Source organism: Argiope bruennichi, chromosome X2 (assembly GCF_947563725.1).
Source record: "Argiope bruennichi chromosome X2, qqArgBrue1.1, whole genome shotgun sequence".
NCBI classification, from domain to species: Eukaryota; Metazoa; Arthropoda; class Arachnida; order Araneae; family Araneidae; genus Argiope; species Argiope bruennichi.
In genome coordinates, this window is record NC_079163.1 from 100,860 (window position 1) to 127,717 (window position 26,858).

Sequence of the window (26,858 nt, forward strand, 5' to 3'; positions counted from 1 at the left end):
GCTAGATGTAATTTTCATTTAAGAGAAGTTTCAAGTATATAATTCAAATTATTTTGACTTATTTACATTGGTGTTTAAAACTTTTGTTTTCTTTTATTTTCTTATAAACAGCCTATTAAAATAAGTTTTTAATTTTAAATATCGTATTTGTATTGGTAAAAATATCGAAGTGTTAATTTATGATGCATTTATCATTTTATTAGACTATAAGATCGAGACCAATTTTTACAAACTTATTTTATATTTACAATTCATATAATTACAATGAATAATAAGTAATTACATTTATGAATTATATATTATAAAAAAGTGCGCTTTTAATGCAGCACTTTTATGGGTCAATTGTAAACTATTGGAAAAACTAGGGTGTCTTATCTGTGAGGACTTCAAACTGAGTGAATAATACAAATTATCAAGTTTCCTCAAAGCATATTGTGGTATTTACACAAGTTTCTTTTTTAAAATTTCCAAGCAATGGTCCATTGGTTTTGTTCGGTAATTTTGTTATAATTTCTAATGTTTGTTTTCTGCAAATTTATTTATAAGTCATTAGTCACTTTCTCAATGAATTAAGAAACAGAAAAAGTATCTATTAATAAGAGTATTATAATAAAGAGAAATTATGTTAGTACATTTAGATAATCTGTGCTTTCGTCTATAACTTTGGTTAAGTATTACCACTAACTTACTCTTTATGTTCAGAAGCTGTCAGTGACAGCAATGCAATCTGTCTTTTTATTGATTGATTGGTTTTTCTTTTTTTTTTTTTTTTGAAGCATACTACACTTGGATTCATACCAGGTCACATAGATTTTCCTGCTATTCTGTCACCAGTTCAGATTGCATATTATGTGCTTAATATAGACACAAAGAGTATCCCAAAAAGGGTAAAAACCCTTTCTTTCCTTAAATATTGCATCTAAACATATTTTATTAAACGAAGTGGACAATTCATGAAAAAACATTAGTTCCTGTGGGGGTTCATAATTTAACATTTATACGTCCCACATGGTGGAGAAATGTCAATTAGTAACATGTTTCTTTAAAATTAATTCAAACAGACAGATAATGTTTCACTAAAAACTTTTTTTTTTCAAATTGAAAATTTGAATTCAATAGAAAGTTGTCTATAAGGTCACATACGTATTACAGAAAATTTTTTAATCAAATTAAAAAAAAAAATATTTAGTGTAGCTCATGAAGCGTAAATTTTCATTTTTTTTATGTAACATAAATGAAAAACATATTTATTTTAAAGCATAAAAATATAAAGTTCAAAATGTTAATTAATGGTAAAAAATTAATACAATTTAATTTTCCCGGATTAGAAGTCAAATTATTGATTTTCGCAAAATGAAGCTCTATTGTTAATGATTTCATATGGCTATTGTATATTTTTAATTAACAAATTTCTTGCAACTTACAAGTAAAAGCAATTTCAAAATTGAAATGTATTCACTAGACCCTTTTTATTTTTTTTCCATCTTACAAAAGTAAATCTATTATTAGAGTAAGAGAAATGAAACAAAGTAAAAATTAGCATTAAAAAATTATTAGAAAAGGATCGCATATTTGAAACTTGTATGATGAAGATTATATAATCAAATAAAACGGGAATTTTTTCTCCAGTTCAAAAATATAAAGTTTAGAATGTTAATTGTTGATAAAAAAAAAGTTAAATCTATCATGCCAAATTTAGCAAATCTCCTAGAATCTCCATGAAACTTGTAATTTTTCATGAAAAACGCGTATTTTTAAATTTTCAGCCTATCATTTAAGTTAATATCAATTCTTTTATTTATTGTATTGCAGAACAGCTTTATGAAATAGCTAAAAAATTATTTTGTAAGATGACGAATAACTACACTCAAATGTAAGTCATGTAAATTCCCCCTCTACCTTGGAAATTGGTGCCAAAATATCAACCCTCTTTTTCTCGAGCTTGTAATCGTAGTCATTTCCATTATATCAGGGTTTCATCTAGAAAGTGCCGTTTTATAGGATACAAATGTGGTAATTACAGAAAATCGATGAGTGGTAATAGCTAAATCGAAGTGTTTTCTTGAAAGGGCGTAATATCGTCAAGAAACTCGCACTACAGAAATACTTGCACTCTATTCAAATTGCCAAAAAGATGAAACAATAAGCAAAGAAATTGGAAGCAGTACATCTGCCGGAATAGATGTGCAAGAAAAACGCTTACGATTGGTCGAAGAGTAAGATTCCATATATTTTGAATATGTAACTCCAGAAAGTTGCTCCTGAAAGACACAGCATTATTAGATGTGCAAGTAGAAACTCGGTTTTTTTTGTGTGTGTTCAATTTTATTGAAAAGATTCTTATTACAAAGGTTAATAATTAAAATACCCGCATTTACTATCTATGGTCTTTCATCCTTTATTGGGTGAAAGATGAATCCTTCGCGATAGAAACTTTTTGTTTTCGAAGCAAAATAATCATCGATCCATTTTCGCACATTTTCAATTTTTGTGAACCGCTAGTCTTTCAAATATGAAGACATCGATTTGAGTAAGTAGTAATCAGAAGGAGTCAGATCTAGACAATAAGCCCCATACTAGACAAATTCCCAGTCAAAGCAAAAGATGGTTTCCCGAGTTTGATTTATAGTATGAGGATGAGCGTTGTTATACAACAATATCACTTCTTGCTTTCATTCGCCCGTAAATAGTTTTTCATCTAGAATATCACTTAATTTGATTAATTGGATCTGGTAACTTGCAGCTGTAACAGTTTGACGAAATTACAGATGCTGTTGGTAAATGACTCCTTTCCAATCCCACTAAGCAAATAGTAATACTGTCTTGGATAAATATTCGTCTTTTCAACTGCTGTTGATGGTTGGCATGGATCACTCCATGCGTTTATGCGTTTAAGATTTCCGTACAAAATCTATATTTCATCCCCCACAATAATTTTGTGTGAAAAAAATTCTTTCTTTTGCACCGAGAAAGCAAATTCATGCCGGTGTCATTTCTTCAGTTTTTGCATTTTCCGGCGGTTTATGATAAAACCCTTTTCTTCCCTCTTCTGTAACTTTCCCACTGCATGCAATCAAAGTGATATTGTTGGGAGTAACTCCTAACTGTTCTGCAAGTTCTTGAGTTTGACATGCACTGTCCAACTACTAGTAAAACTTGAAGTTAAGCATCTTCATTTTTTTTACTGCATTTCTAAGTGAATTCTCCTCAAGATTAAACTTCTTATCACGAAATCTTGCTGTGTTCCTGTCACAAACTTCTTTTTAACTGTGCAATGGCTCTCAGAATGTTCACTCAAAATCAAAGTAATCAATTATTTAGTGCTGTATGCATTTTTTTTTTTTCGATTTAAAAACAGAATAGAATACAACGGCATAAATGTATAATGACTGAAACACGCAAAAAGCAGTAATGTCTTAGGTAAATGTGTATTCAAAACAGCAGGCGAATTGAATGCGTTAAAGCATGATTTTAATACAGCCATTTTTAGAACCGTGTTTCCACTTACAAATCTATAAAATTTAGGAAAGAAGATTTCGCTTGTTAGAAAAGTATTAAAGCTTCTGGTTTAATGAAATCTCAAAAAATTCTGGAGCCTCTAATGGATGAATTTCCTTTTTCAAAAATGCTTTAAAGCTCCCAAGGTAAGCAGGGGTTGACTTTCTTCATTTTAACGACTTTCCTCTCAAGAAAGTTATGGTAACCTTTGATAGTCCAACTACTAGATCTACTTCTTTTATTATTACAATCGAAAAATGGTTAAGAAGTTCTCAAGTTCTCCAGCTGTTGAGTACAATATAAGAGATAATATTTTTCCAGGAATTGATTTCAATGGGTTGAGCAGAGATCAAAAATACTTTTAAGATATATGCCATGTTGTACTAATTGAAGAATTCTCCCAAGAGATAGCAAGCAGAAATCTTGGAAATATCTCCCATGCATGATAGTTGGTAATGGCAAATAAAATTATGTTTATACATTATGCCATTTGATCAAATCCCATAACTAAAAAAACTGGCTAAATTTGTCATGAATGTTTTTACTCCCTCCTGGCTTACTATAAAATGGTATCCATAAATTATTTATATATTACAACTCTTTTTTAAAATAGTGTAATGATTCAAGTACTTAGCATATGAAGTTAAGACAATTATTCATCAACTCTATAGACGAAAGCTCTTATGGTACGTCCAGAAGGTTTCCTTTTGTGCATGCCATTTAATTCATGAAAATCTAAAAATCTATTAAATATCTGGCAAAGAAAAAAATGAAAAAGCTCGAAAAACTGACTTAAGAGAAAGGAAAGCTTTCAAATCACCATAAGTTAATTTTGAGACAAAGAAGCATATGGTTCTTACTAATTGGCAGTCTAAAAAGAGTTAAGCTGATAATTATAACATTGGCTAGTGATATGAAGGCGCTAAAATTTTCTACTCAATCACAAACAGTAGTAAGAATTGTAAACTCTTAAGTACATTTGGGATTTCAAACAGCGAGATGGGTTCTTGATTGCTAGACAAAAGTACTTTCAATAATTTCAAATGAAACATCATTTCTGTAACTACGACAATCCAGAAGGCTTTATTTTATAAAAAAATATTATATATAACATTTTCAAATATGACTAATGTTTATAATCTTTCAATACAAGTTTTTAATTTAAAATTTTGTTTAGTTTTATTTCAGTTACTCAAAAAAATAAACTTAATTTTATGAAATAAAAAATTAAATAGGTCTTTTGAGAAAATTTCAATTTTGAATTAGTTTTTATCTTTATAGTTAAAAGAAATGTTTTAATTAAAAAAGAGATAGTAGTAAATGAAACCGTGAGCGATAAACTTTCATTTTGTGAAAATATTATCATAGTTAATTCAAGATACTTAAATTTAACATAACACATATTTAATTTTTATGACACAAATATATTTAAGTTTCAAGAAAATTGAAAAATCTGTGTTTTCGACCAAAAAACTAAGATTAACTTTTCATCAAATTAAAATTCTGAATTACAAAAAAAAAAAAAAAAAAAAAATCACAATATACTTTAATGCACACACTGAGTTTCACTTTTTTATGCACAAAATTTGGAGAAATATGCTAATTTACTAGTAACTGAGTAACTGAAATAAAACATTTATCAAGTAATATATCATCCAATCATCATTAATTCACAGAAACTTGCTAATTAGGCATAATATTGCTCACTTTGATTGCATAATAGTTTCCACTCCGACTTCGTAAAAGGAAAGGAAAATTTTAGAATCTAAACATTTAAGATATCTCAGAGAAGTACTGGAATGCAGATCAAGAAAATCAAATCCTTTACTGGCACTTCTGTGCTTTCTAAAAGAATTGTATATTTCAATTACAAGAGATGTTTGGATATTCCAGTATTTATGTTGCATTTAATCTTCTACAGCTGGATTGGCTGTAGAAGAATAAAAAACATCGTTTGCTTAGTTTCCATCATCCTTCAAGGAATTGTTTTTACAGAACAGCTTGTAGATTACAAACTATAGAATCCTTACTTTACTGGAGAGGATGAGTCGTTATACATATGATATAGATGCTGACATTTTGGCTTAGGTTACCGTTTTTCATGTTACCATGCTAGTGTACGAACAGTTAGTCCAGAACTCAACATTCAAAACCGAGAACGAAAGAGAATATTCCTGCTTTATTGTTGACATTCATACAGATTTCTTAAGCCCATGGATGGTTACAATACTTACATGGACAACAATCGACTTCTAGAATTCAACATTTGTGCTCTACGTTAGATAAATTAAAAATTTCCTTTTTCGAGAAATGTAATTTAAACTGACGAATAGTGCTTTAATCAATATAGATCAATCTTCAAACTATTACTAAAAATCCATTCTTCATACAAGAGATTCATCATCAGTTGCAATTTTCTTTAATATGTGGTAGGGCAGTTTTAGAAACTCCTTGGTTGGTTCTATTTTATACAACAATAAGCATAATATTGACAGATGTATTCCGTTCGTTTTGATTGGTATCTTGTACGAGCTAAGACGTCAACTGGCTTTGGCAGTACCCAGTCTATGAATCTATCCCGATGTATTCTAAAACCTGTGTGATAAAACTAAGAACCGATGTAACTAAAAACTTCTTTGTTGAAGCCGAAAATGTTGAAATTACATTGCATATGTCGCATCGCAAAATCGATCGCATAAGTAAAAGTATTATTTAAAAAATACAATTTTATGTAGATGTCGAAGTTACTCGTTTTGAACAAGTATTTAAATATTTCATCTAATATATTACTGTTTTTTAAAATTTAATAAAAGTTAATGAATGCGTCATTATTTTCTGATTCTGCCCTTTTGATAATCTTTCACGATATATTATCCCTGAATATTAGAAGGAAATTCCTGCTCAGTCAGAAAATGTAAGTCATGAAATTTGTTTTTTAATATCTCAGCAAATTTTATAGACAGAAGAAGATGAAATTTTGTGACCTTATAGCTGAATGTAAGAAAAACATTTCACTCATTGACACTTTTCCGCTATGGGTACCATATAGAAATTTATTAAAATATAAATTTTATTAACATCCTCTACAGAAACCAAAGTATTTTCATACATTTTGGTACCTTATTTGATAACACTTTGCGATTAAAAATATATGAGTAATTGAAATAGCTAAGGAATAAATTCTTATTTTACTTTTTTTGGGGATACAGTGTAGACAGAATGTCCTAAAAATTGGAAGAGAGTTTATTTTCTGAAATATTGGTAGATGATGTCGCCACAAAGCAACTTCACCTAGTAGAAAGACACAGGCGACATTTGTCGATACTGAAAATTGGAAACCGACAGAAATCGCAGCATGTCTAATTTTTCTGCCATGCACCGGACACTGGTATTAGCCTGTACGTTGGAGGCTTTTACCTTTTCTATCTATATCGCAACCTTCTCTATTTCTTTTGCAGAAACAGATTTTCCTCCTCTTCCAGAACGAACACTAATCAAACTTAATGTTTCAAATTTGACTACCATTAATTGACTATTTTAATAGTCATTGGACCTTTGTCCAAGTCCGATATAAGTTTGGAGTTCTCTTTAGAGACTGTGTAATTTAATCATTGAGTGCAATTTAATCGATTCATTGTGTTAAATTAACCAACGGATAAAAAGGTGATGAAATATAAATAAAGAACCAATCATAAATGTATAAATAATTAAAAGCGTCATCTAATTGCGAAATTTTGAGATTTTTTTTTATTTATTTGTTCAAACAAATTCCGGTCCTTTTATTATGTCTTTCAGAAAATGTTATAACTGTCTGAACAATAGTTTCGTCTGTAAACAACTCTAAAATAGGATAATTTATTTATAGACAACCTATATCTTAATTTTCATGATTTGTGCCTCATGTGTTTGATTTATTTTTTATTTTTTCATATATGAAGTACACAAAGAATCGTTAAAAAATTTGAACTCGAGATTTTGACGGATTTCCACTCTTTATACTTCCCTGAGATCACGAAACACATTTTTTTTTGTAATATGTCTGTCTATGAACACCATAACTCAACAAAGCTTCTGAATAGGCGAATGAAATTAGGGATATTGACTTTAGACCAAATTTATAAATTTTCATCAAATTTTTCACACAATACATTCAAGGGAAATCCATTCGTCTGGCTGTTCGAGTTCAAGTGGATTCAATAATTATAAAACATAAATAGCTACATAAATAAAATTTAGTACACAAGAAGATCATCTAAAATTTAGAATTTTACAACATTTTTATTCAAATTTGTCTCAGGGTTGATCGTCTATCCGTCTGTACTTTTTTGTGAATCCAAATGCAATAGCTCATAAACGCAGTGGCTTAAATCAGTGAAATTGAGTGTATTATTTCGTGAATACAACTATAATTCCATGTTAAATTTTGATTTCAGACGGTCAGGAAAAAAGCTTCCCATTTTTTAAATTTTTTTTTATTTATTTTTTTGTTGTTATTTACATGCGTATATATACCTTGAAAATTCGCTGCCAAATTTTAAAAAGTATGTGCCTGCGTTTCATACGCAATGATTTATTTCTGCGATTTTTATGCACAGTAGGGTTGTTTATCTTTCACTTTAATCGTATAGATCTTTCACTTTGTGGGATTAACTACTGGTGTTCTCAGAAGAGATTGAAATTGCTACATTGCCTTGTAGCTCGAAAATGTAGCAAGTCATTGTGGGAATCGATGATCCCTTTTCGATTGTTTAAAAAAAACGTGAAAAAAAAAACGTTTTTTTATATGTCTAATTGTTGTAAATTAAATGTGTATCTTATATTGAATTTCTTTATATTTTATTTTATTTTGGGAGATTTTTTTTCTTTTTGGTTATTACGTTGAACTTTAAAATTATTTCTCGAATTTCGGTACAAAAGATTAATCTTTGAAACAAAAACAAATACATTTTTTATAATTTTTGTATGAGGAAAATTTATATCATGTTTTAATGTTTTATATTATAATGTTATATCTGTTCTTTTGTACATTTTTTTAAAAAAATAAGTAAGATTGGTTGATTTCATTACACGAAAAATAGTCCTATTAGGATATTTTTTAATCAATAACTGAATTAACATTCTTAATTATTTATTATGTGTTTTGCACTGATTTTTGTTTTAGCACATTTCTTCGTAACATTCACAAATGTGTTATACTTTTTGTAACCTTCAGAAAAATAAGATTTTCACTGTGCTTAAAACTTTCAATATTTTCATTAATAGTTTTATTCTATAATACTATTCTGTAGATTTACGATACAGAATTTTAGGTTTTACACTTTTTCATAAGTTTGCTATAGGTTAAATTTAGTTGTTCCGTTGTCATTAAATTGAATGTATGTATTGTGCGTTTTTGCAAAAATAAGGATAAGACCAATATGATTTTACAATCCCCTCATAAAAAAACGCTTAAGTAAAAATCTTATATAATGCTAAACTGCATTAAAATTTAAAATGATAACAAATTTGTTTACCCACGTTTATCTGCTTCTACTTTTATCTATTCTATATATAGGTAATAAAAAGAAAAACTCATTTATTTTATGCTGTACAATTTCTATATTTAATCTTAAGAGGCTTTAAGATTCTCAACGGCAGTTAATTACTAATTTAAAAATATCTGATAAATTACATTTTTAATTTCAAATTAAAATGACTGCCCGAAGCTAGTTTTAATATAAATAAAAATCATTATAAGTGTATAGGTATGTTCCTCGTCTCCTCCTAAACCATTCGGCCAATTTTAAACAAAATTTGAATATTTATTCTTCAATATAAGGGAAAATTTTTTCAATTTTGAAAAAGTTAATTAACTATTTAATTAATTAGAAATTAGTTGAGATTTTGCCATTTTTCTCTGGTAACTTCGGAGCAAATAATGATACAATATCCAATACCCTTTTAAAATTCAAAATTTGAATACTTCAAAGATGTCAAGTGCATTTTTGGACGATATTTTTTCAACTATAATTTTTTTTTAAAATTAAAGGCATTAAAATTGATATTAACTTTGAACTATTCTACCATTTTTCTTAAATTTATGTTTTATTTTATGTATTTTTATCAGGTTTTTATTTGTAATTCGTAAATTAACAACATTTAAACGCAAGCATGAATCAGTCGCTCATAAGGAGGAAAAATAAAATGACACTCAGTGAATTATTTAGGATAAAGAGCAGTAAAAAAAGATAGTTGTCATGTCAGCTGCATGCCTTAAAATTTTTTTAAAGTTTAAAAATGGCAGCAAATTTCAAAAATAGAGCTTAATTATTGCACGTGCATATAAAAATTCTTGCTTTCTCTTTACGTATAAAAGTAAAAATAAAAAGGTCTGTACAAAGTAATTCAACATTAATACTGGCAAAAGCACGTGAATTATGTGGTTAAATGGTGAAATAGGGTAAATGTTGTGAGAAAAATATGGAAATGGTGAAAACTGTGCTTATATAAACTTTGAAAAAAATTAAAAATCAGAGAAAAATAGCACAGCAATGAAACTGATGTAACTACAATGTTTTTTTATTTTAAGGTGGCGTAAAAATGTTTTTGCGTGAAGATTTGTTTAGAAGTTATGATGGAATAACATATAACTTTTTAATACCCATTTCATCCCTTTAAGAAAATTGTAGAAACATTTTAATAGGACAGTTAATTCTTTAAAGTGCTAAGAAATATTTGTGGCAGATTTTGTTTGAATTCGTCAAGGAGTGCCGGAATGTATAAAATTCAAAGAAACAAATATTCAGTCTTGCATATTCTGATTATTGGGTTATAAAAATATTGTATAAGATTTTATACAATAAAAATTAATCGTTTCGGAATAAAACAGTTCAACATGTGGGTTATATACATTTTGTGGATTATCCTTTCAAATACACTAATAAATGAAAACCAAGAAAATAATTTCATTAAAAGTTATAAACATACTCTCATGTTGATTAAATTATGTACGTTTAGAATTTTATATTCAATCTTAAGTTATAAATAAATTTAAAATGCGAATACTCTTAAATAAAAGTAATCAATGTAAGAGAAAAGTGTCTTTTTCTTTTTACATTCTCTTTATTTTATTTTAAATTAGCTACATCTCTTACATTTAATTCATTAATTTATTTTCTTACATTTTAAATTAAATACATTACATACATAAAAGGTTTAAAATTTTATAGATCATGCTAATTTTAATAAATGTATATGCGTTATGCTTTTTTGTATTTGATTTTATATACATTAATTAAGACTCATTTCAAATACACATTTATTCTCTAAATCTAAATAGTAACGGTTCAGAATATGCTGCCTAATGTAGAATAAGACGATCAGTCAATCCCTGACCTACCATTGATATCACACATTTTCTTTGATTATACTCGCTTTTGGATTTCTATTTTCGTTCTGAACCCCGAAGAATGACTATTTACCATCTCATACATCACAACCTAGAAATGTGCCCGTACTAGAATCAGACTCGCCACCCCCGATTCCGAATGTCATTAATGCACACAATAATTTCGCTAACACTATACTGTAGATCGTGAATAAACTTGATGTTGGAAACATATGATTTTCGGACAAAGCGTATTTTCATCTTTTTGGCTAAGTTAACAAGCCGCTCTCCCGAATTTGGATAACCGAAAATCCTCAGAGTGCTGAATATTCATCCCTGTATTCCCCCTAAATAATGTCTGAGCCACGGTTTCCTCCAAATGAATAATTGGGCCACTTTTTCGAGAGCAATCGATAAATTCTGCATGATATCTTGTGTTTCTGAATGAATTTCTGGTAATTCATAGTGATTTAAAGGACTGTCCGTCGTCTCCTGGTTGATGCTTGTCCACATCGGACGCATCTAGTATTTGATTTCTTGAGCGAGCATTTCAATGACTGTGTAACTACCTAGGATTTTGACATGCATACAGGTAGTGTCATGGTTTCCTTATTCTCTAGATTTGACACCATATGACTTTTTTCTTTGGAGATATCTGAAAGATCTGGTATGCTACCAAACTTTACAAACAATTGCGGAAATGAAACAACACATCTATACTGCATGTGAGACTATACCAATTGAAATGTTTGCACGGATGTCTGGAAATTTTTGCCTCAGACTGTGCAACGTTGCTGCTGCAAATGGGGTTGCATTGAAAGTATCGTTTTTATTTTTTGCAACATTTCATAGCGGTTTTTCCCCCTGTTTGCATTCCACCTGTCGATAGCAATATTAACTAAATTTGCAATATTGTAGGATAAAATACCCTGATTTTCCAAGTGTAAAGCTTCAAAAGATACGTTTCTGTCGTATTCCGTTTTTTCTTTATAGATTTACAAAATACATCAGTTATTTTTAGGATATAAAGTAAATATTAAATCGTAAAATATGAGTTGAACTGTCCGAAGTTTTGACGTTGAAAAGGAAGAGTTAAAAGGACGGGAGAAAAGGAATGTATGAAAAACGGGTTCACGTTAAAAAATTTTGTTCGACAGTTTTATGCCCGAGAAAGAAAACTGTAAAACTCATAAAAGGAAAACTTTTAGTAATACGTTTTGATAATTGGTTTACAACTCAAATAATAAGGATTTTAAAGACCATTCTTACACTATTCTATAGGAAGTAGCGCCGAATAAGGACATCTATGACGAGGAAAAGCTGGTAGATTCATCATCTCTGGCTAAGGTTAATCAAAATGAGTGATATTCACAAGGAAGGCGGATTACAGAAGAAACATTAGGAAAAAAGTGTTTACTTACAAACATTACCATTACAAGCATTAGGAAAAAAGTGACGAATTTAGGAATTTCGCTGCCCTAAGTAGCCTGCCAGAAAAAACCAGTCAGTTTAGTATCACATTTCAACGATTTTTAATTATTTATTTTTGGGTTATTCTTCTAGTAAATTTATGTAAATATATATGTTATTACTTATTTCTTATGACGCGACATCCATGTCAATACGCGACATCCATGTTTTTATACAATATTATTTATGTAGAACCCCAATGTTTATAATTACTGTAATAACAAGGTGAATGTAATGTAACAAATATGAATCTAGTCAGTAATACTGGACGAAATGTTAATATTATCTTAATAATTTATATTTCATGCAATTTAGTTTTTTGTAAATTTATTTATTTGGGAATTAAATAAATAACAATTTTTAATCAACCTGCCTGTGCTTCCCCTTAGCCCAGCAGGTGCGGGTTACTGTCTAATCTGAAACCTGTGGGAAGACATTCTACCACTGAAACATGATTTCTTTCTTCTCCTTCGAACGACTCTTGAATGTGAAGGAAAAAAACTTTCGCGGAACCCTGGTTCCTTCAGGGGCACATCATTTTTAGGTGTGACGGGCTTAAGCCCTAGTGATCTGGTCTGCCTACCGGATTCTTCTCCTCCAAACCTGCAGTTGCCTGCTGCTTTTTTTTCCTTCCCTCGATGGCAAGCGAGGGAGCTCTCCATGAGAAGCTGTCGCCGCCCTATTCGCTTGTCTCTCATGGACAACCAAAAACCCCACGTGTTGACCGTGCGTGGAGACCCATTAGGCGCACTGTGGTCCCCGGTGTATCAATCGGTCGGTAGCTAGCCACCTGAGTGGTTAGTCCACTAGGGATCAAGCGAAGGAATTACTTCTTGGGCTTGGTGTTAAGGGTGGTCCTCGGGGCAACTCTGAGCCTATAGGTTCCGGCTAGCACTAAGTTAAGCGCCTAGGCTGGGAATGGCCAGAGCCGGTGGCTGCCTTCCCTTGTTGGACTCCCTGGTGGGCGGTGCCGTTGGGCTTGAAAATTTAGTAATATCATATGGGAAAATCCAAACGTTCTCTCTTCAGTGGGCAAAATAAAGTATCGAATTTTAAAAATAATTTTCCAAGGTACTTTATTGTTCATAGAATTTCAGACTTTAAAGAAACATTTCACGGTGTGTCTCCTTTTCTTGTTGATAAGAGTATTACTGAAAACCTAGGCGAAGTGAAATCTATTAAAAAAACTCAGATCTGGCGATCTTTTGGTTGAAGTTGGATATACCAAGCATATTTTATACCTTATGTAATTGTCAACGATTTCTGTAGAAGTTAATCCTCACCCATCATTAAACTAATGCAAAGGAGTTATGTCATGCTGTGAATTGTGTAATGTTCCGATTGAAGAAATTATTGAAAAGCTAAAAGACCAAGGAGTGACCAATGTAAGATGTATTATTGTAAGGAGGGAGGGCAAACTCTTAAACACAAAACATCTTGTGTTAACATTCAGTTCTTCTAAATTACCAGATTATATTAAAGAGGGATATATGCGCCTTTCTGTAAGATCTTATATACTAAACCCTTTGAGATGCTTCCACTGCCAACGTTTTGGGCATTCAAAATCTTCTTGCCGCGGGACATGGACATACGCCTGTCTGGCAGAAGTCGGCCCTGACTACTAACTGTACTAAGTAACTAAGGCCCTGACTACTAACTGCACTAACTGTACTAAGGCAAAGAAATGTGTTAACTGGAAGGAAGTCACGCTTCTTTTTTCGGAAGCTGCTTTGCTTGGAAACAAGAAAGAGAAATAATTTCAACAAAGGTCAAAAATCAAATATCTTATCAGGAAGCCCGTAAACTTATTAAGTCTAAACTCCTTAAAGTTGGAAATAGTTAAGCTTCTGTCGTCCAAAAATTATCCACAAACATATTGACTCAGTGGGATCTAGCTGATATATCTTCTAGTACGAATATACTTCTATGCACTTCTGCTTCAAAAGCATCTCCCTCAGTTAATGTTCAGAATTCTTCCTCTGAATCTATTACAGTAATCTGTGAAGACGCTTCCGATTTACCTGATTCTATGGGTTTTCAAACTGTTACAAATCGAAAAAAACTTAAAAATAGATTCTGCAGTTATAGAAAATATTATTTCTAATGTAGCCCAATTCTATGGTAATAAAAAAATAAAGTTTCAATCCTAAAGGCTGCTACTAATGTTAACCCTGTTAAATCTTCTCCTAGTTTTACATTTGTTTTCGCTTCAAAAGAAACAAAAAATTTGCAATTACAAGAATCTAATGCAGATGCTGTTATGAGCTCCATCTCTGTGTCTGAAGAGGATATAATTGAATATAATATGTCTGAGGATATGGAACGCTCGCCTCCCCCACCCTCTAAAAAACATGAAAACTGAAAATACATTATTCCAACAAAATATAAAAACATATAGCATTTTCGCTCCTTTTTTCCCGACGGGTTTTGTTTTTTGACTGTAAATCTAAATTGAAGACATGTAAATTGAAAATTCAAATTTGTTTAGTTATAATTACTTGCTTTAGCATTTTTTCTGTATGGTTTGCATATTTGTTTCATTTATTATTCTTCACACTTGAGATTTCAGACATTTTTTATATCTTAATATTTCAAAACTTGCTCTTATTTTTAATAGTTTTTTTAATTGGCTTTAAGAAGCTATATTTCGACTTTTAGAATACAGTATGAGAAATTGCAAAGCGATTTCAGATTTCAATGTCTTCTAATAGTATTCCACCACGTTATAGCACCTTGATCTTGTTTATCTACCATACATTTGGCGCAGCATAGCCAAACAGGACTCTTTCGCTAATAAAATCAAAGCAACCAACCAACCAATGCGGAACACTGGTAAATGGGTAAACTTAGAATCCAGATCCAGAAAGAAAGAAATAATGAATGTTTATTCAAGATATGATTTTTTTTCCTATTTGTAACAATAATTAATTACTTTAAAGAAAAACTAAATTTTTTCTTAGATTCTCAAGTTACCATTAGACCATTTTACTGAAAAAAAACATTAAGGTATATTATATATAGTGATGTAAGTTGATGGCTTTTTTAATACAAAATGATATACGGCAATTTGGTTAGCAATGACATTGCAACTGTTGTACAAATTCAATTCGTATCAATCCCTCAGGTGCTCACCTTCTTTAGGTGAGTACGGGTGTCCCAATTCCGAGGTACCCAGGGATCTTTACTCCCTTCATGCTTACTCTCCTCTACGCCTTCTGCTATTTACTTGATCCTTCCATCCCACGACGGCAAGCGAGGGAGCTCTCCATGAGAAGCTGTCGCCACTCTGTTTGCTTCTTGCTTCTCATGGACAGCTAAAGCCCCACGTGTTGGCCGTGCGTGGCAACCCATTTGACATACAGGTGCTGTACTGTGGTCCCCTTTGCATCAATCGGTTGGTAGCTAGTCACCTTAGTGGCTAGTCTGCTTGGGATCAAGCGAAAGGGTTACTCCTTGGGCTTGGCGTTAAGGGTGGTCATTGTCCCCGGGGGTAACTCTGAGCGTATAGGTTCCGGCTAGCACTAAGGTAAGCGCCGAGGTTGGGAATGGCCAGAGCCGGTGGCTGCCTTCCCTTGTTGGGCTCCGTGGTGGGCGGTGCCGTCGGCCCCGAATCTTCCTGAATATCGCATGGCTCCTCCCAAGAAGGGTCCCTTTAGTGGGCATCATTTAGCACCAATTTCCTTCAAAAACAACGAACATTTTGATTCATATTTTGTATTAAAAAGGATTTCCGAAAACAAAGAAACATTTGAAACAGTCTCCCCTTTTCTTGTACAAAAGGCTATAAATGCTACAGTCGGCGGAGTTGCATCGATTCGAAAGATGAGATCTGGTAACTTGCTTGTTCAGGTTTCTTCTCGAAAGCAATCACAACAGATACAAAAACTTAAATCCTTGGCAACAATAAGAGTTTCTGTAACCCCTCACCGATTACTTAATAGCTCTAAAGGTGTCATTACCTGCGGCGAAATACTAAATCTTCCCGTAGAGTTAATTGTTTCCGAAATGAAATCTCAAGGTGTTACACACGTACGTCGAATTTCCATACGATGTGATGGACAACTACTTGAGACGAAACATCACGTGTTAACTTTTAAAACTCCTAAATTACCCAAGTACGTATATACAGGCTATATAAAGTTACCGGTGAGGCCATATATTCCTAATCCACTAAGATGCTTTCAGTGCCAACGCTTTGGCCACTCTAAAATGAATTGCCGCGGGTCTCTCACTTGTGCCCGCTGTGCACAAAAAGGGCATGATAGCCAACAGTGTACCGCAGAAGAAAAATGCGTAAATTGTGGTGGCGATCATCCCACATATTCTCGATCTTGTCCGCGCTGGGCACTGGAAAAGCAGGTTATGACAATAAAATTCAAGGAAGATTTATCTTATCCCGAAGCCAGACGCAGGGTTAAAGCACAAACCCCAACTCCTGGTGTCAGTTATGCTTCGGCAGTTAAGAAAACTTTCTGTGAGAATTGCTCTTGTGAGAACTGTTTAAAATATGCCAGGAAAACAACAAATAAAACAGCAAATAATGAAAAAACTTCAGATTCCGATACTGAACATTCTCTGAAAACTAAAACTGATACTCAAAAAACTATTAGAAGAAAATCCAAATCACAGATTTCGCTGACATTAAACTTAGCGAAACGTTGCCTTACGAAAAAAGATCTACGAAAGAAACTAAAAAGTTCTGTATCAAAAAATTCCGTCGCATTGGGGTTAGCGACGCAAGGTGTTGTCCATAAGGACTTGCAGTCCATCTTTGGTGACACACTTAATAGCCCCGATATTAAACTGCATCCGTCAGAGGATGAATATGAGCTTGGTATGAGTTGCGATGATCATGCAACTCCAACAATTGCCTCCTCTCTTTCTCCTCCCAAATCACTCTCTTAATGGGTACCTTCCTCTCTTGGAATTGTCGCGGCATTCGGTCCAAACTTCATGACATCAAGTCTATTATTAACAGATTTCATCCTGTTTGTTTTGGTCTTCAAGAGACCTTCTTGAAGCCAAATTTCCCAATCTAATTACGCGGTTACAATTGTGTTTGGAAAGATGCAGGCAGTGGAGCTCATAGTTCTGGAGGGGTCTGCATCTTCACTTCCAATTTATATCCGAACAATCCTCTCACCCTACACACCTCTCTACAGGCTGTGGCTGTACAAGTTCATGTAAAAACTTTGGTCACAGTATGCTGTATTTACTTACCGCCTCATGATGTCATTCGCCAACAAGATCTTGATCACCTTGTGGACCAGCTTCCTTCGCCTTTTATTTTAATCGTCGAGTTCAACGGACATAGTACCTTGTGGGGTTCGGAACGTACAAATTCTCGTGGCCAGAAAATAGAACAATTCATTTCTAATAACTGTCTATGTTTGCTCAACAATGATGAAAAGACGTACTTTCACGAGCCCACACGTACCTCCCACAATCTTGATTTGGCCATATGTTCTCCTGAACTTCTGCCGTTGCTAACTTTTGCTGTTAGCAACGATTTCTATAATAGCGATCACTCTCCTATTATCGTCCCCCATGCTGATGGCGGCGGTGCGACTTATTGTCCTCCGCGTTTCTTATTCCAGTGGGCAGATTGGACTACTTTCTCCCAACTGGTAGATATCACAGAGACAATGGTAAATACATCAGACATCTCGGAAGCAGTTCAAAATGTCGTTGATAGTATAATATGTGCCGCAACTTCCACTATTCCAAAGAGTTTACCACGTCTAAGAAAATTTCGCAGACCGTGGTGGAATAAAGCTTGTAGCGACAGTCACAAGCAGCAGAAAAAGTTATGGAACATCTTTCGAAGGTACCCTACAACAGAGAACCTCGTCGCTTTTAAAAAAGCCAAAGCACTAGCTCGCCGCATACGGCATCGTAGTCAGAGGGAATCGTGGATTCAATTCATATCCTCAATCACATCCTCTACTTCCAGCAAAGTTCTATCGAAAAAGGTAAAGGCTGCTAATGGAATATATCATGAATCCTCCATTTCTGTTTTAAATAAAGGGAATGTGAAGTATTCTGCCCCATTAGACGTTGCCAATATTCTCGGTCAAACATTTGCACAGGTTTCCGCTATTTATTCTTATAACCCTGATTTTCTTACAATTAAGAATCGAGCGGAACGGTTGCCTTTGCGTTTTAACGAATGAAATACCTTTCCATACAACTGTGAGTTTAGAATGTTTGAGCTAGAAACAGCATTATCTCATGCCCATGACTCTAGTCCCGGGCCTGATGGAATTACATACAATACGCTCCGCCATTTGAATACCAACTCCCTTTCCAATCTGTTAATGCTTTTCAACAGAATATGGACTGAGCAGAAGTACAAACTGAAATGGCGAGTACAAGCCTTCACAATGGCGAGAAGCGATTGTGATCCCCATTCTAAAACCAGCCAAGGAATCTTCTAATCCTCTGAACTACCGACCAATTGCTTTAACAAGCTGTATTTGCAAGACTTTTGAGCGAATGGTCAGTGCTCGGCTCATATACGAATTGGAGAAACAGTGATGCATCTCTCCGTTGCAGAGTGGTTTCCGTCGAGGTCGGTCTACTTTTGACAACTTCATATTACTGGAAACTGAAATTCGCAACGCATTTGTAAGGAGAAACCACCTTGTCTCCATATTTTTCGATATTGAGAAGGCATATGACAGTACATGGCACTACGGCATACTTTCTACGCTTTTTAACTTTGGTTTTAGGGGAAACCTGCCCATATTCTTATTGAACTTTTTATCACAACGGACCTTCAAAGTTCGTGTTGGGAACTTTTATTCTAATAGTTTTATTCAGGCTGAGGGAGTTCCTGAGGGAAGTGTACTCAGTGTCACCCTTTTTATTATTCATCTGAGCCAAATTTTAACTCATTTGCCTTCATCAGTACAAGCAAGTCTTTATGTGGATGTTCTTCAGATTTCTTGCCAAGGAAGCAGTATGAACCTTATTGAGCGACAATTACAGAATGCTGTGAGTAAATTGGTAGCTTGGTGCAAAAACAACGGACACAATATCTCACCGGAGAAGAGCCGTTGTGTACACTTCTGCCGAAAGAGAAACATTCACTTGGATCTAAATATTAACATTGGTAATATATCGATTCCTGTTGTAAATGAAATACGATTTTTGGGAATAATCTTCGATCGCAAGTTGACTTTCCTTCCGCACATCTTGCACCTGCGGAAGAAGTGTGAGAAATCCTTAAATGTTCTGAAGGTACTCTCCAGAACATTTTGGGGTGCCGATCGAATCTCCCTACTCCGCATTTATGAAGCAGTCATTCTATCCCGAATATATTATGGTTGTATGGTGTATGCTTCTGCCTGCGCCTCCGTCTTGCGACGATTAGATACTGTTCACCACTCTGCCTTACGAATTTGTTCCGGTGCATTTCGGACCACTCCCGTTGAGAGCCTGCATGTTATCTGTCACCAAATGCCCCTAAATTTAAGGCGTAGTAAATTGTCCGCTTCGTATTATTTTCGAATCATGTCATTGTCAAAGCACCCTTTACTTCAAATTAAACTTTCGCCTGTTCTTCGCAGATTGTATGATGCCCGCCCATTTCATATCCTTCCATTCAATGAGAGAATTAAAATAAACCTTCATGACTCGGGCCTTGAAAATATTGCTATTAAATCATCTGATTTGTTTTGTTTTCTACCTTGGGATATACCGCAAGTTTCTTTTTTGAATCCCTTTTCGGGATTCGATAAATCTTCAACAGCACTCGAAATCAAATGGTCATGTTGGTTGGGGATTCATTCTACCATCTGATACACTGAGCCATCGTCTACACAATTGCGGCTTAGTTTTTACTGCTGAGTTGTTGGCAATTTTCTATGCTCTCCAGAAAATTTCACCTTCTACTCAGCGTAAATTTATTATTTATACTGATAGCATGAGTGCTTCGGAGACACTAACTCACTATCACAATCGGATGCACACAATTGCTGTTAGAATTTTATTTAACTTGAGTCTATTACAAAATGAGAGCTTTCAAATTATTTTCTGTTGGGTGCCGAGTCATGTTGGCATATTGCTGGAAATGAAATGGCAGATTTAATGGCAAAATCAGCAGCGAATTTTTTGTCTCACGGACTTCCTTATTGCGATGTTAAGAAGTCCTTGGCTAACACATTTTTTCTTCTTGGCAATTGACGTGGGATCTTCGAAAAGAAAATAAATTGCATTCCATCAAACCAATTATTGGATTGTGGTCTGTTCTCCCTATACGTGAGGTTGACGTCAAAATGACTCGTCTGCGTATAGGACATACTCGCTTCACGCATAGACATCTTCTTTTTGGTGAAGAGGTACCGAGGTGCTCTACATGTCGTGTGGATTTTACTATTAAACATATTTTAATTGAATGTACTGATTTTAACTCCCAACGTATTCGCTTTTTTCATTCAACTTCGTTGAACCTGCAGGACCTGGTGGGTGACAAACACCACCCAAATATTTTTAAATTTTTAAAGGCTATTAGATTTTATACTTGTATTTAGTATGTACAATATCTGTTTATTCAATATGATCAATAGTACCCAAACACTGATTCTTTTCTTAATTGCCGTTTTATTTTCTGTTTAAACCCAGAATTGTAAAATTCTGAAGCATAGTCTTTTTTTATAAGTTTGTTTTCTGGTCTATCAGTTTTGATTTTTAATTAAATTTACTCTTTGAACTTCCGTTTTACTTTTATATTTTACCATTGGATTGGTGCAGCATGGCTAAGTGTGGCTATTGCGCCAAAAAACATCACAAATCACATCAATTCGTATCAAACCTTCATGTTAAATTTGAATCCTAGTAACATCCTTAAAATGATAACAACAATTTTTGTTTCCGAATTTATTAAAATACTTTCAGCATTGTGTTTATTTCTGAAAACAAAGAAAATATGTCTTACATTACTTTAAACCCATCATATGCAAAAGTATTTCCTTACTTACCGTACTCGTGAGAAGTATTATACAGCTGCATAGTCAACTGACTAATTCTTGGATCGAAACTGTCCAGACTTGTGGTAACATATTTTCGATATTGATTCCAATTCCAAGAACGAAGATCGTCTGGCCCTGGCCAAAAATCGACAGCTTGAGCTGAGGTGCCTAGAAAAAAATGACATAAAATCATCTATTACTCTGTAAATACTTCATTTTGACATCTGTACATCTATTGCCCATTCTTGTGAAAATGATTTGTTTGTATGTGCACGAGGAGTAAACTTAAGGATATTATTGTACCTAAGACTATAAGCCAGTTAAATAAGTGAAAAGTGCCTCAATAATAAAAAAAAGCTTCGGACTGTTATTTTTAAATTCAAATAAATTTCATTTTATAAATAAGTGAGGACATTTTCCTGTTTAGTTTGTTTTCTGTTATTATTCGATTTATTGAAAGGATTGTAGTAACTGTATCGAAAACAGACTTGGTTTTAAAAGTCTAAATGAGGAAGGGAAAAAAAGATTCTTACAATTCCTAATAATTGGAGAAAATTTTTGTACATGATATACAAAAAAATCTATAGTTGAATTGTTAAAGCTGAAATAATTAAGAAATCCTTGATTTTACACAAAGCCCATAATGATGTTATTTAACTAAAATTTCTGATAAAATATCAGCAAGGATTCGCTCAAATAATATGAAAATGTCTTAAATTTATGAATGTGTAAATCATCCACACTCGAAATAATTATGTTTTATTTTAGTTAGTGCATGATGCTTTGATTCTTGGAAATTGTGCTAGTGGTTTTTTATTTTTTTATTCATTTATTTTACTTTATATGATCGTACAGATATGTTTGATTTTACACAATCGTTTATTTTGTACTGATTTCCATTAAAATAAAGCTGGCAGTTTTGATCGAATATTCGTAAAAAGTAAAATAAATCCTTTATTTAGTTTATTGTAGTTTTATGCATTTCAAATTACAGTTTGCAGCTATTTAAAATAAAAATCTCATGCCCCATCTTTGATAGAAGCGTAAATAAAATGCTTTCTACCTTTTTAAGTTACTTTTTTTAGATTTTCATTTAAAATGCATTATTTCCCGAAGTCGGGACAGAAAAAAAAAATAGCGAAAGAATATATATTTTTTATTATTCTCAACAAAAGAATATGATGGTAATACTTATGACGAAGAATTTCAAAAAAAAAGCGTTATAAATAGAGATTGTTTTACATTAATGATAATCGCCACATTTGAACTATATTTATTTTGATATAATTATGCAGAAGAAAAAATTGAAAGGAGTTACAGCTATAACAAATATATATATATTTTTAGTGTTATTGCATCGTTCAGTAGAGTTTTGATTGAGCAAATTCCTATAAACTAGTGCAAAAAACCCATACAAAAAAACAACAAAAAAAAACATGATTTTAGAAAATGATTAATCCCGTATAAAAACATGGACTAATCTTAAAAAGCATAGAGGAAGAGTTGAATTAAAAAAAAATGTTGTTGAAAAATATAAGATTTATTTTTAACTATCAGTATTTATTTATTGTAGTTTTTTGGTGACATTTTTCATTCTTCTCAGTGAATTTATTTGCATTTTTGTAGATGCGTTTTGTAACAATCACGAATATGTTGCGTTATCTTTTATTTAGAAGAATCTCAGTTTTCAAACATAACATTAATGAAGGATGGGATAGAATAAGAAGAATCAAAAGAAAAGAAATTTTCTTGAAGAATTTATCTAACATCCATAATGAAAGATGGGATAAAATAAGAAGAATCAAAAGAAAAGAAATTTTCTTGAAGAATTTATCTAACCTCCATAATGAAAGATGGGATAGAATAAGAAGAATCAAAAGAAAAGAAATTTTCTTGAAGAATTTATGTAACCTCCATAAAATCATCCAGATTATATTTAACCCTTAAACAGGGAGGTGCGGTCTGTCAGACCGCTAAAGATGAACTTTCGGTCATACCTATTCTATTTTTAGCTCAATCGAATAGATTGATCTTGTAGATTCCTGTTTCCTGACTTTCATTACACGTGCACTTTTTCAGCCTGTTTCAAAGAAAGCTTTTTTAAATGTTTCAGCTATTTCTTAGCTCGACGTCTATAAGACCGCATCTCCCTTTTAGTATTCTGGTTTTGTACAAGGCTTAGCAGATGGCTCTAAAATTTGGTACTCGAAACAACACCCAACCTACTAATTCTCGTTATAAAACAGAGCTCCAGAGACTTTTAAATGAAGCAGAAAGTGATTTTAGTGATGAGGATAATTATACAGAAACTTTTTTCGATGAAAGTTCCCATTCGGCTAATTCTGAAGTGTATGTTCAAAAATAATTAATTTTTCTAGTGATAATGTATTTTGAAAAATTTCTAAGATTTATTAATATACCAAGAGGAATATTACCAGAATTTATAGGTTGATTTTTATACTCGTACTTAACCTGTATGTTTAAAATGCCCTCAAAAACCAATGGCTCCAATTAAAAAAAGAGTTAATTTTATCCATTGTCAATTTTTTTATTTTTCATATAATTGTTGAATTTTACCTTATATTGTTTTTTATATGCCGATTTATACTAGAAAAATAAATATGATTTTTAAAAATAATAAGTAACATGTTTAACATGTAACATAATAAGTAACATAAGTCTATTATTAACGATGAATAAAAATTAATATTCTATCTTTTATGAAAAGAAAAATACTAAACACATATAGTTCCAAATGTACTATTAAAAATATCTAAATAAAAATTATTATACAAAAATAATTGAGTATATTTACCTATGAGCATGGGAATGTCTTTTACATTTCGATGCAAAACTGCTTCGATGGACGATGAAGGTAAAGCATCTCCTAAAAATATTATATATATATATATATGCATGTAAAACTATCTCTTAATCTAATTTAAATCTTAATTAATTTTGGAATTTTTATCTTAATTTAGCCCATGTTAATTTCATTCTAAAATGGTCTTTTATTTCCTGATCTAATTCCATTTTTTTATTTAAATAATTATATACGCACTCTGTAAAACTGCTTATTAATTAGGTTCTCATGCTCCGAGTGAAAGGATAAAAATCCTGAATGTTTACCCCATTCTTTCAAGATACCTAAATTTTCCTATCTTAAATCTACACGTGTCAAAGATATCCCTATCAAAATCTCATTGTAAAAACCATTGAAGAAAACATTTCGGTCTCTTTTGCTCTTCTTCTCTTGTATCACGATGTAAACGACATCAGTTTCATCCGGGAGGCATATTCTGTGCTTCTTGCACATAATATGCCTCCCAGATGAAATAAATCAAAGTTTAAAAATTTCAAAAGTTTCTTCTATACGGATACGCATCTGCTGAAGTATGTTTTACATATATATATTTCAATATAATGTTGTGCTTTATTCAAATATTAGCATCGAAGAAATTAACCAATTTATTTTTCGTGATATTCGAAGTGGGAAAACGACGTGTGATTGGCTTCTTTTAATTTTTAATATAAATATATCATATTATATAACAATTTGGAATGACAAAAATGTCTCAAGCTTATCTTCTGTCATTGTTATGGAAAATATAAAGCACTATGCAAAAACTTATAATTAAAAAAGGATATATGTATACATTAAAAACGTTTTCTGCCAGGACAAACAGGCAAGGGGTGAACGGTTGATGTTTCGGCTAATGCATAGCTTCTATTACAACTGATAGACAATTGCTAAAGGCGGATCACAAGTGGTATACACCGAATAAAAAATTAAGTATGGTTGAATACGAAGTTAAATAAAATTATGCCAGAATACTAGGGCATTACAATAACGATAATTTATTATGCTGTGAAATCCCGAAGGGTTTGTAAAGTATCCAAAGGACAGAATGTACATTTTAAATTGAATACATAAAACAGAAAAACTTGTAATTACCTTTTGCAGGTATTCTGATGAAAGATGTCAAAATGGGATAAGGCCACCTTGGAGGGCAATGCAAGATTTTACACGTCGTGGAATGCTTTTCACAGCATTATCCATCATCTGTTGGAATAATTTATCCTATTCCCCTGTCAGGGCACAGATGAGGGTGTCATTGTTTATTGGAGGGCATTGTCTATTAGCAAGACTCCTCTCCAAAGCATAACAAACATTTTCAATGGGATTCAGATCTGAAGAATGAGCAGGTCACTCGAGTTGTTGAATATCCTCGTCCTCTAGGCACACTTGGACAGCGATTGTTCGATAACATTTTCTCTGTCATCCATGAAAATAAATTTACCATCTACAGCACCATAAAACGTGCGTAGTTTCCATTTGTTTGAAATGATTTCCAAAATCTTGAAACGGCAACTTGTAGCTAATGTCCAATTCCCTGACAACATCTATTATATTTCGTCCTTCTTCAATCTTACCCATAATCATCAGATCATTTAAGTGTTGTGGGGAAGACTCACTGAAAATTGCAAGTTCGCCAATTGATTCTTTCCCATTAAACTGTGTTTGAACAAAAACGTTCGATAGACGTCAAATCCTTTATATCTTTAATCCGCGATATCATATGACGAGCAAATTCAGTAATCCAACATTTGCATACATACAACACATCTTACTGAACTTAGCATATTTCCACATTTGCCTGTCTTCCATTTTGTGGTTGCTATCATTACTATTGTCATCCATCCTTGGCAATTGTCCATCGGTGTACAAATATTTTCGTGCTGTAGAAAAGGGTTTTTCTTTTGATGTAATTTGTTATTTGTATTATCTGTGTTACAGAAATATTATCCCAAATAATAAAAATAGGCTAGCGCATTTCATTTAAAGATTAAATATAAGATTAATTTCATTTTACGAGGTTTATCAAAACGAGAATGTCCAAAATAGAAATGACTTGATTCCATTTAGCATACAAAAACTGAGAAAAATTAAAGATAATACTCTTAACATTTTCTTTGACCATAAAACCCAATCAAACCTTTATTTTAATCATTATTTAGAAGTTAAATTACGAATAAATACTAAAGGAATTCGAAAAATAAGTTTTATTTAAAAAACAATGGTAAATGCTTGAAGATAAAAAGAATTTTAAAATGCACATTTAAAAAATTACAAAACACATTTCTTTTCCACATTCTTTGAAACTGACATGCATATAATATTTCAGATAATTTGAAATTCCATCTTAAAAAAAAATGTGGTGCCACGAAATAAAGGCGCTTTATAACTACCGGTGGAATATCATCATTGAAGCGACACTTTGGGGCAAATCATTATGTCTGAGGAGATGGTAATTACTTTACAAATCTGAATTAAAAGAGGTGGATACTTGAGTACGTCAAACAGGGCCTGCTGCTGTGAAAATACAAATTGCACTTTCAGAAAGCTGTAAAAATATAACTATTGGCAAAAAAAAAAAAAAAAAAAAAAAAAAACTAATACTTCATCTGAGTATACGTAAAGCAATGGGAATTTGTTTAGTTAAAGAAAAAAAAAATAGTTCAAAACTTGATCGATAGATGACTTTGTACTC

At 32.4% G+C, this 26,858-nt stretch overlaps 1 protein-coding gene across 1 annotated transcript in view; it reads right to left on the reverse strand.

The window, feature by feature from the left end:
- LOC129960318 (cholinesterase 1-like) overlaps nucleotides 1-26,858 on the reverse strand; it is a 96,820-nt gene that overhangs the window by 39,946 nt on the left and 30,016 nt on the right. Inside the window, exons 5-6 of the mRNA XM_056073683.1 lie at nucleotides 24,122-24,193; nucleotides 21,316-21,474 (exon numbers count right to left, since the gene is read on the reverse strand). Of these exons, the coding sequence (XP_055929658.1) occupies nucleotides 21,316-21,474; nucleotides 24,122-24,193 (231 nt within the window). The remainder of the gene's footprint in view (nucleotides 1-21,315; nucleotides 21,475-24,121; nucleotides 24,194-26,858) is intronic.